General features: G+C 41.8%; 2 protein-coding genes across 2 annotated transcripts in view; one reads left to right on the forward strand and one right to left on the reverse strand.

The window, feature by feature from the left end:
- The window catches only part of LOC117563284 (pneumococcal serine-rich repeat protein), a 121,188-nt gene extending 113,647 nt beyond the window's left edge, over positions 1–7,541 (forward strand). The window contains exons 3-4 of the mRNA XM_052008563.1: positions 2,617–4,777; positions 5,862–7,541. Coding sequence (XP_051864523.1) covers positions 2,617–4,777; positions 5,862–7,066 — 3,366 coding nt within the window. The 3' untranslated portion in view covers positions 7,067–7,541. The remainder of the gene's footprint in view (positions 1–2,616; positions 4,778–5,861) is intronic.
- A 3,347-nt stretch (positions 7,542–10,888) lies between these two features.
- Positions 10,889–11,713, reverse strand: LOC117563311 (actin-histidine N-methyltransferase). The gene has a single exon (XM_034241569.2). The coding sequence runs from the start codon at positions 11,711–11,713 to the stop codon at positions 10,889–10,891; it is 825 nt and encodes a 274-aa protein (XP_034097460.2).
- Between the last annotated feature and the right edge of the window lie 396 nt (positions 11,714–12,109).

Consider the following 12,109-nt stretch of genomic DNA (forward strand, 5'->3'; position numbering starts at 1 on the left):
ATAATTAGTAATCAATCAATGGGAATACATTCGATGGGATAGAGTAAAAAGTAAAAAGAAGCCACCTATCGATTTCATTAATGTGAGTTGCCAAGCCAAACCGCAGACAGCACACATACACACACACATATACACATTTGTACATATGTATGGAAGTGATTCATAAATGCATAAATCGACATTTGCATTAGACTGATTAGCGAGTCGGAAAGTTCACGTGGAATGGTAAAATCAGAGTTGCATCGATTGTAAAGGGGAGCGGAAAGGGGAAGGGAGGGAGGGAGGGGGGTGGACAAAAAGAGTTGTGCGCTGTGGCATTGAATGGCTCGAGCCAATTACTCTGTCAGCTCGAGGGAGCTTTGAGCATGTTCGATGCCAACCAACAACCAACAACATCATCGTCGTCATCATCGCACAATAATAATCATTATGCTCCGCACAAACATCAGCTGCCTTTTGCACTTCTTCGCCAGACATCATCACAGTGGCACAGGGTGGCAACTCTGTGTCAAACTAAGAGCAAAGGGAGGGGAAGTGAAAAAGGGTAGCTGGACGGGCGCTAAATTGAAAATTAATTACGTGAACACAAAAGCGCCTGCAGTCACATTTTGACAGCCCATCGCAAACTCTATCTATCACTTCCCTGCTCTCTCTCTCTCTCTCTCTCGCTCTCTTTCTGCCAGTGTTGCCATCTCTTTCGTTGTTTAAAGCGCTTTAATTGCCTGCCTGGCTGCTGGTTAACAATTATTGCCTCCTCCTCATCGAAGATGTACAAGTTAATTATGGCAACGGCAACGGCGACGGCGGCAGAAATGGAAAGATGGAGAGATGGGGGTGGCAACTCTGGCCAGAAGCCAGAGCTGATTGGCTGTGTGTGTGTGTTGTTTGAAGTGTCTCGAAAACATTATAGTATCAAATTCAAATCGATGCCTCAAGCGAAAATTGTACTTTTAGCACATTTTGACAGGCATTCGATTAAAACATTTTAGTAGCAACTCAATTCCAACGGTGAAGATAACGCTTTAAAGAGCAGTTAACTAAAATCAATAAGCAATAATGAAAAACTCAATAATCAATAATCAAAAATATTTGCTGAAAAGTTTTCTTAGAGCAATGTTCTTAAGTCCTTAATATATTATATTCATCTTCAAATTATTGAAATCTATAATCGGTAGAGTTCTTAAATCAAAGTGTTATGATTTGCAATACAATATAGAAAATGGAGATTGGCAATGATTGGCAAGGAGAGTTGTTAAGCCAGAACTGTCTACAATTCAGTCGAGCTTATCGCCATGCATAAATGAGAACAATCCTTCGACCATTCTGACCACTTTTCCTGTTATGAATTACTTAATAATTTATGAACTTTACTGGCGCAGGCAGACAAAAGAACAAAAAGAGCGAGGGCTGCGCGAGAAGATCAGCAAATATGGAAAAAAAAATTTATAATTTAATTTTATTCACAATTTAAAGAGTTTATAAAAGAAAAGAAATATTCTTTAATATTCAACTACAAATGGTTTAATTGAAAATTCAATTAGTGCAAACTTAAATTGGGAATTCAAATGAAAGAAGTGCAAAATATTCATATTGTCTGTAGGCCAAAAAATATAAAACTCTTCGGTCATAAACAAAAAACTAACATTAATACATAATTATTACAAAACGAATGGAAGTTTAGCTACTCTTTTGATAAATATATTTAAAAAATGTATTCATAAAGTTCGCTTAGTTTTGATGTAAATAAAATACGCTTGCAATAGTGTTGGGTTGCTCATGAGTGAATGAACAAAAAAAGAGTTGTTCACTCAACTGAGCGAGCGAATATGTTCCTTCCTTTTTGTTCACTTGTTCACTTGCTCAATTCAATTATCTATGATGGATTTTATTTAACTATTTTTAAATGCCCAAGGAAGGGGAGCAAAAGTGTTGCCACAAATTAAAATGTAGAAATATCGATAAGTTTGAAAATTAAATATGTAACATAATCTATTTTTGAAAAGTCGTTGAGATGCAGTGCTCATTGGCTTGGTAATGCACTGAACAACCAGTGAGCAACTGAACATCTGAGCAATGAGCAACTGAGCAATGAACAATGAGCAAGTGAGCAATATGAGTGAGTTGACTCTTTTAAAAAAAAAAAGAACAAGTGAACATGTTCACCTAAAAGAACAGTATTTACACAACACTAGCTTGCAATTGTATAATTTGGAGAGCGAAATGGAAACTGATTTCAACAAGCTTTTTATCAGTAAATCTCTGTTCTATCTGCTTTGCACACTGAGATTGTCATAAAAGATTAAGCAGACAACTGTGAAAACTTTAGTGGCAACCCTCTTGTGGCACGCTGCCGCACACGTAATGTCCAATTGATGCGAATGAAGCACGCACACAGAGTCAGGAGTTGGGCAGGCGGGCAGCTGCCATCAATCAGTGGAGTCCATCAATCAATGAAGTCAAGCGTTGTCCACGCGCTAACCGAGCTTCATAAATCTCAGTGGCACACACACATTCCTCATCTCCCCTCAACTTCCCTCCGCAACGAATGAGTACTGAGTTATTTCCTCACATGCTGATATGGTCTTTTGTTTTTTTCGCATTTCGTTTCCGTTGCAGCAGCTGCTACAAACGGGTGTCTCGCTCATTGTCGACGATGGCAAATCGACGCCGGAAACTGTTGCAGCAGCAGCCGCATCAGCAGCAGCAGCAACTGCAGCTGGACGACGTCGACCAGGCGCCGCCATTGGCGGCATGAAGCGCAAGCGACGTCCGCAATTGCCGCTGGCAACGATGGGCGCCAACGAGGAGGCTGAAGCAACTGGCGGCAGCAACTATTGGCGTGGCCATGTTGAGGATGAACAGCAGCAGCCACAGCAACAGCAGCAGCAACAGCGACGCAAACAACAATTGCCAAGCATTCGAGAGCCGATGGCGGCATTGGAGCGTGAACGTGAACGCGAAAGGGAACGACAGCGACAACAACAAGCGACGGCAGCAGCTGTGAACAACAGCAAAGCCTATCGACGTCCTTATGGCCAGGCCAAGAAGCAGGATGCGCTGGAAGCAACACCAACAGCAGAAGCAGCAACACCAACCACAGCAACAGCAACAGCAACTGCTGCCAGCAACAACAAATCGCCGGTTGATCTGAAAAATATTCTGAAGAATTCGGGTGGCTTGAGTTTAAGCGAAATATTGCAACAGAAGAATCTGTCGCTGGATGATTTGCTCAAGGGCAAACAAAATGCATTGCTCGCATTGCAAACAACAGCAGTGGCGCCACCTGCCGTCAGTCTGACCAACTACGAGCCCAAGGCAACGGCACAAAGCGGCAACAAATTGTTGGTGCGTCGCATTCCCGCTGCTTTTCTGGGCAATGAACACGACGCAGACACAACAGCACAACAGCAACCACAATTGCAGCAGCAGCAACATCAAGAGGATTTCCAGTTGAAGCCGAAGCCGAGCAAATTGCCAGCATTGCAGCGCTTCAAATTGTTTGGCAGCTCATCGCGCGAGGGTAGCACAACGCGACGCACGCCGCCAACGGTTGCTGCTGTTGCGACGGCAACCAGTACAACGACAACGACAACAACAACACGATTGCCGCTGTACAAAAAGCGACAGCAATTGCGTTCGACTTTAAAGCCGCCAGCATTGTTTAAGTCCACGGCAGCCACAACAACGACAACGACAACAACGACAACAACAACAGCAGCAGCGGCAGCTACGACCACAGCAGCCATTGCTGCTGAGCTGGAGACAACAACAATGGCGGCAACAGCAGCAGCAGCAGCAGCAGCAGATGATGAAGTCGATGAGGCTGAGGAAGAGCAAGAACAGGATCAAGATTACAGCGAGCCAGTGACTAAATATCGCACACCCAACATCAGCAACACTGGCAACTCTGGCAGCAGCAACTCTGTGTACAGCAGCAGCAACAGCAATGCTGACAGCAACTCTGGCAACCCAAGCAGTAACTCTGGCAACTCTGGCAACCCTAGCAGAGAAACAACCAAACGTCTGCGAGACAATTTCATTGGCCACAACTACGAACGCAACTCTGTGGAGAGCATCGAGGATGTGGAACTCGAGCTGGCCGAGAATGTGGTCAGCTCCGAGTCGGCAGCAGTGCCCAGCACAGCAGCAACACACGCCATCAGCAGCAGCAGCAGCAACAGCAACAGCAACAGCAACACTGGCAACAGCAGCGAGGAGCAACAGTTGCTCGATGGCAACGATGAGCTGGAGAACTTCTTCGACGAGGTCGAGAGCAACACACATCAGTCACGCCTACCACCGCCACCGCCCACGCCTGCAACGCGCCAGCGACCGGAGCAATCGCTGCCTCCGTTGGTGTTGCTGGACGATGTGGATGATCGTACCGATCTGCTGGAACTGATCGAGGATCGACGATCGGGCAATCGGCTGTTCAAGGTGCTCGAGCAACGGAACATGACGCTGGAGGAATTGATTGAGCATCGCAAACGTGGCTCGAGTCAGTTGCATCTATCGACGATACTCAGCGGCGATGAGCATTCGCGTTTCTATCCGGGACAGAAGGTTGTGCTGCAGGATAACATGGATATTGTGACGGCATTTGAGAATTTTCCGCATTTCAATTTGATAGACTTGAAGAGCGTGAAACCGGATGAGATCAAAACGGATTCGCAGGGTTCCAGCTATTTCACCTCCATCATTGACATCGAGCCGAACGATGGCGGTGTCAGTGTCGATGTTGCCGATATCACCGATAACAGTGCAACTGGCAATCGAGGTACAATAACGGCATTGCGTCTGCGACGTCAGCGACAGCGTCAGCGCGAGCAGCGCCGGCGACAGTTGCAGTAAGCGGCGGCGGTTGCAGCATTTTGCAGATGGGCGTGTCGAGCTGTTGCCACTTCCTTCTTTAGTTATCGCTATCGATATCGCTTCTAGTTATCGATTGTATCCGTTTCTGTGTCGTGTTGTTGTTGTTGATGTTGTGGTTTTTCGTTGTCGTTCGTAGCGACAGCAGCTCGGCACGCCAAAATGCACACGTAAGTAAACGCTGGCAATGGTGCGCATATTTCAATAGGTTTTGGTCAGTTATCGATAACGGGTAATCGGTTGTAGTACTACAAGCGTTCGCTTACACACAAAACAAACAAATTAACGGCCAATTCGCTGACCAAATTGACAATTTATCGACAAATACTATACTATACAGCTATTTATCGAAAAATTTATAATTGTGCTATAATTGGCAGAGTAAACTGCATTAAATGAAATATTAAATGGAGAAATTTACTTGGACAGTTATCGATATTTTATCGATAAATCTGAAACAATTATTTATCGATAAGTCAACAATTTTACTATAATTGACAGAGCTAACTGCAAACTGCATTAAATTAAATATTCCATATTAAATGGAGAAATTTACTTGGACAATTATCGATATTTTATCGATAAATCTGGAACAATTATTTATCGATAAGTCAACAATTTTTCTATAATTGACAGAGCCAACTGCGAACTGCATTAAATGTAATATGTCAATTATCGATTATAATTATCGATAATTAATCGATAATTGCATAAAATTGCTTTGAATCTTGAGTTAAGATTAAATTGTTACTATCGATAACATACCAATTAAAATACTAATATATTAGGGCTTTGGGAAAGCGATAACACATTATCGATAACATAGTTAGCAAATATGCCATTACTGCCAACGGTACCAACGCACACACAACGCCACAGCTCGCTGCAACCGCCGCACAAAACACAAACAAACAAACACACACACACCGATAAATTATCGATAAATGCTACAATACTATATTTTCTCGTTGTTTGTTTTTTGTCATATACAGGCCCCGCCTATGCCCAAACATCATCAGCCCACTTGGCCGCCACCCAAACATCCCAACAGCAACAGCGTGGTGAAAAGTCACTTGGCTTCTTTCCATCGTGGAAAAGTCTAGCGTTGGCTTCGCTGGCAACATCAACAGTTGCTCGCAACACCAACGGAGGAGGAGGAGGAGGAGGGGGAGGTGGAGAAAGAGAGGATAAACGCAGTGCTTACTATTTGCCACCGCCGCGTTTGTTGCTCGACAACAGCAATGCGGGCAGCAGCTCGCAGGAGCAACAGGACAGCAACACAGCAATCATCAACACCATCGACATCGATCTGAGCAGCAATGGCAATCTAACGAAATTGTTGCCCAGCATCGATAACAGCGATGTCATCGATACCATTGAGAACGAGGTGGCACGTGCACACGATCTCCTTGACTTGGAGTTGTCCGGACACGGATTCCATCGCAGTCCAGCTGCAGCGGCAGCCACATTGATGTCGCAGCAACAGCAACAGCAGCAGCAACATCATTTGGGCAGTTTGTATGCGAGCATGCCGCAAGGCATCAAGTCAGCGATTGTGGCAAGTGCGGCCATTGTGCTGACCTCGCTGGGCACTCTGATGGTAATCTTTGTGGTGTGCCGTTGGAAGCAGCATCGACGTCGCAAGTCCAGCTACCTGAAGACCTACAATGCGATGAAGAGCAAGTTGCCACAGTTGGCGCCATCGAGCGGCATTTCACGTCGCTCGTCGCTGCGTCAGCACATGGAGGAGTTGGTTGTCAGCAGTGGCAACAGTGGCAACAACCACAACAACAACAACAATGGCAGTGGTAGCGGCAGCAATAGCAGCAGCAACAGTTGCCACACCTTGGGCATTGCCACCGTGTCGTGCAACACGCCCATTCACGCCCATCATCAGCACCAGTTGTTGCAACGACAAAGCAGCTCGCTCCTCAACGCGCTCAGCTCTTGCAACAACTCGCTGACAGCATTAACACCAACAGCAGCAACAGCAGCAACAACAACAACAGCGGCTGCGACGGCGACAGCAACAGCAACAGCGACTGCGACAGCGGGGGCGTTGGCTAGTGGGCGTGGCGTCGGCTCACTGGCATTAACACTGCGCAGCGCCCATCAGAAGCTCAACACCATGGATCCCAATTCGCCCGAGGTGCAGGAATATCTATTCGATACGCTGCGTAAATCATTCGATAATTAAGGCTCTAGGTTTTGTCCATCCAACACCTCCCCAAACATTGCCCCTCCTTCCACACTCACACACACACACACACACGCACACACACACTCACTATGTAGCGCTATCGATCCAAGTTTAGGCCAAGATTTATATATATACAAATAACGTAACTATTATAAATAAAAACATATATATACATATATATACGCGAGAAGTTAAAGAAGTGTAGAAAGCAAAGTGTAGAGAAGTGAGTAGAGAAGAGCAGATAAAAGTGTAGAGAAGAACAGAAGAAAGCATAGAGAAGAATATACAGAAGTGTAGAGAAAAGAGCTGGCATAAGAGTAGAGTGAAATGTGCAAAAGAAGTAAAGAGAGAAGTGAAAAGAAAAGTATAAAGAAGTACAGAGGATACAGGTAAGATAAGTGGAGAGAAATTAGCAAAGCAAATTGTAAAGGGAAGTGCAATGGAAAGTAAAGAGAGAAGAGTAGAGAGAAGTGTAGAGAGAAGTGTAGAGAGAAGTGGGGAGAGAAATGCTGAGAGAAGTATAGAGAGAAGTGCAAAGGAAAGTAAAGAGAGAAGTGTAGAGAAAAGTGTAGAGAGAAGTGGAGAGAGAAGTGTAGAGAAAATGGAGGAGAGAAGTGTAGAGGGAAGTTGAGAGAGAAGTGTAGACAGAAGTGCAGAGGGAAGTGGGGAGAGAAATGCAGAGAGAAGTGTAGAGAGAAGTGGAGAGAGAAGTGGAGAGAGAAGTTTAGACAGAAGTGCAGAGAGAAGTGGAGAGAAAAGTGCAGAGAAAAGTGCAGAGTGAAGAGCTAAGAGAAGTACAGAGAGAAGTGTAGAGAAAAGTGTAGAGACAAATGGAGAGAGAAGTGTAGACAGTAGTGGGGAGAGAAATGCAGAGCGAAGTGTAGAGAGAACTGTAGAGAAAATGGAAGAGAGAAGTGTAGAGAAAAGTGCAGAGTGAAGAGCTAAGAGAAGTACAGAGAGAAGTGTAGAGAAAAGTGTAGAGAGAAATGCAGTGAAATTGCCAAGAGAAATTTGTAAAGTGAAGTCCGAAGGGAAGTGCAGAGAGAAGTACAGGAACTTTAGAATGAAGTGGAAAGAGAAAAGCAGAGACAGGTTGAACGAAAAGTGCGTAAGAGATAATAAAACAGAGAAGTGATAAAAAAAAAGAACAGAAAGAAGCAGAACACAACAAAAGAAAACAGGTAAGCACAGAAGATAAAAGTAGTGATCAGAAAGAAGATAGCAAAGAGAAAAAAAGCAGCACAAAAGTAGAGAAACGAGAGCAAGCAACGAAGAAACGCAAAGAGCAGCTACGGACGAAGCAGAAACAGAAATCTATGTATTAACATTAAAAATCGCAGTGTTAGTTTATTAATTAGGGTAAGACAACAATTTTTTTGTGAATGTGTATTTTTTTTTTGTGCAAGAAATGTGGTAAAGAATAAATTACTACAGCTACAATTGAATGTTGAAAACTGGTCTACAAATTGAACTTACGAATGGGAGAAAATCTAGCTAAGAGAAATACGAAAAGAAAAGTTAAGAAAAGTAAAGAACAAATCGATAAACGCGGAGTGAAAAAGAAGAACCCTTGGAAAAGTTATCGAAAAAAACAAACTCGAAGTCAATCGGAAACAAGGAAAAATATGGAGAAAATCTAACAGGGAAATAAACAATGAAGAAGAAAAGATAACAGAAAACTGATAAGTTAAAACGATAAAAAAAAGTTTGTGAGGTTAAGTCCAAACCGAATATGACAAAAGAATCGATCAGAGAACAAAATCCAGGATGATCAAAGAGAAACGACTTCTAGAGTCAAAGGAACAACAATTCCTAAGATTACTTCTTCGACTCATTTGAATTGAATTTGCTTGGTAAATTCAGTTTGTAGAACAGTTTGCCAACAAACTTATAGCTCGTACATAAATACCTAGACTTTAAGCTCAACTCACAATGTGTGGCACGTAATATTAGAATTAGAAAAGTGAAATGGAAATGGAAATGGAAAATGTAACACGATAAACAAAAATATACCCGTAAAGCCAAGTTGAGGGAGAAACAAAAACAAAAAAACGAAAAAACACTGCGTTTCAGGGGCACAAAAAAAAAAGTATTGGAAATGGGTTTCGTAGAGCACTAAAAAAGCACACATAAAACAGTTGAAAGTACAGTTGTGCGTATTTCAATTTCGAGGTTATGTTTGCACTATTTTCGTGTCTGGAATTTGAAACACTTTTCGAGGACAATAAACGTTACGAAAAAAGGAAATCTAAAGTCAAAAGCGATAAACAACAAAATGTATTTATATTTTTTTGTATTTTTTTTTTGTGCACTGCAAAATGGAAATTGCTCAACACTAGAATATTACACGGACACACAGAATACTACATACAAAGCTAAAAATACTCGTACTATAATTATTTATTGAATAACTGTTTCTCTTCTCCCCTTAGCAGCCAGATGATTGTAATTTTTTTTTGTGCCCAAACAACAAAAAAAAATACTACAAAAAAAAACTGGAAAAAACGATATGTGTGTATAATATATTATATGAATAATATATTACGAATAATATAACATAAAAAAATACTATAGTTAAGCATGTAAATAAGTTAAAAATTGTTTTCGTATTCGTTTTTGTTTTCTTTTTTGATGAGAATAAAGTGTAGTAAAACAAACAAAACTTCAAATCTTGGAATCTTGGAATGGGAAATGAAATGAAAACACTATCCAAGAAATCACAGACCGCCATTCAAAAGTGAATTTGAACACACGGCGAGCGTGTGTTTAAAAATAAAAACCGAGCACAACAAACACAACAGACAGAAGAATGCAGAATGAAGAAACCGCACGCAAATCTTGCAAAATGTTCAATCTTTTCAAGGTTTCCATATGCCAACTGCCAGCTGTAATTTTAGACGGGGAAAAGCATTAAGCTGAAAAATTATTATCATTCAATAGTTGCGTATTTTTTATAAAAAGAAACAAAGATTGAAGTGAGTATTGGGAATAGTTCTGTTAATATTATGAGAGACCTCTTAAAAGTCTTTGAAACTAATCAAATCAACCTTTCATTTCTCTCATAAAGTATAATAAAACTACACTATATATAGCTAATATATAAATCGTCAGTCTATTTTATTTTCACCAATCCGCATCATGAAATGCGTCTTCCAACCTTGTCACTATTAAAAAATCTATATAATTTTGGCATTTTATTATTAAAATTAACTAAATAACCATCAGCTGTCAACTTGTATGAATATTTCATTTAATTACAACATTTTCAACACCTAAGTTTCTATAATGAATTACGATTTAACTACAATCTGTCATAATTATCATTTATTTCTTTATCTCTCATTTATCATCGCATCAATCAAAATTTGCTTCATCATTCAACTAATCTTCTAATTGAAAAGACTATAATATTCAAAAAGATCATTAAAAATATCAAAAACTATATAGAAAAGTGCTCATAAATCGACAGAGATTACAACTAAATAATTGCAAAAGTTTTCGAGGTAATTGGAACAAAAACAAAAGAGGAAATTCAAATCGGTATCGAAAACATTATGTGAATTTAAACAGATCAGACAAACAGCTGCATTTAAGATGTCAAAATTTTAAAACAATAATCATATTGCAATTTACGTACATCATTCGAAATATAAATAAATAAAAACAAAAATAGCTCAAGAAAGGTTTGCAATAAATTCGAGCTTTGGCTATTGAAAAATCATATTGGTTAAGCTTAGACACAAACCAAGGCATGTAATTCAATTTGTGGTTATCAAAGACACAAACCAACTGCAGTAGTAAAATAATGAATGCATGCACTCACCTGTAGAGATCGTAGCAGAGACCAAACTGGGTAAACAAACTGGCCATGGAGGCGACCGAGGCATCCACGCTGCCCTTGGGCTGAATGTAGGCGCACTTGTACATCGTGATGTATTGCCGGGCAACGACGCGGCATTGACGCAGTGCCGCCGAGCAGACGGAAGTGCCGCGCAGCTGTTGCATCTGCTCCACGCTAAAGTACAGCACAGTGTTGTACAGGGCAGGCAGCGTATTGATGTATGGATACCATGAGCTGGCGGCACCGCGCATCTTCTCAATGACCAACGCATACGATAAATTCAAATTGGTCAATTGCGGCAGACTGCTGTAGATGTTGCGTTCCGCTTCCGATAAGTGCTCCTCGGAGAACATCAGTTGCCTGGGCACGCTCAACACCTGCTCGCCAGCCTCAATGTCACGTGTGGCCCGCAGTCCCAGCCCATAGCCGGGGAATATGGCAATTTCCACAGCATCACTGAGCACACCGCCCGCTTTGGCCCATTCGTTGAACGCCTGCATTTTGGCCAGACGCGCCTTGTCATTCACATTGCTGTGGTTGGGTGGGAAGGCGCAACGTTGCAGCGGCCTCTCGAGCTGCATCATCGATTCGAGTACCCGTTGCACTTCTACATAGTTCTTCCACTCTTCGTTGGGGTTCGTTGGCATCTTTTGCAGTATGTCGAGTGCACTTTGTGCCAGCTGATTCAATTGCCGGCGATCCTTATCGGGCAATTTTGGTATGCGTATACCGTTATTGTTGTTATGCTCACTTGATGGCTGCGGCGTTGCTTTGTGCTTTGCATTGCGCTTGTTTTTGCCCATTTCGTGTGTGTGTGTATAGTTTAGAGTATATATGCGAATTACCGGTTAACGACGCCGCGCAACAACACCACCAACAAAACAAACAGCCAAATAAGGTGTAAATATATGTACTGTGTGTGTTGCCAGCTCTGCCAACACGTGCTAGTACCGCTCATGCAGCAACAGCTGATCACACAAAATACCAATAAAATTGAAAGTATTTTGCGCGCTATCGATAAATCAAAATAAGTTTGCGGTATATTTTCATGACAACATTGAATGAAAAGCATTGAATGAAGAGAGGGTAATTATACAATTTTAAATAATATTTTGTATGCCACTATTTAGGCAAGAGCAAATGCTGTAAAGTATGTACTTATGCTGTTATCGATAAATCAAACTAGCATTGCGCTATGT

The sequence above is a fragment of the Drosophila albomicans genome, chromosome X, assembly GCF_009650485.2.
Source record: "Drosophila albomicans strain 15112-1751.03 chromosome X, ASM965048v2, whole genome shotgun sequence".
Classification (NCBI taxonomy): Eukaryota; Metazoa; Arthropoda; class Insecta; order Diptera; family Drosophilidae; genus Drosophila; species Drosophila albomicans.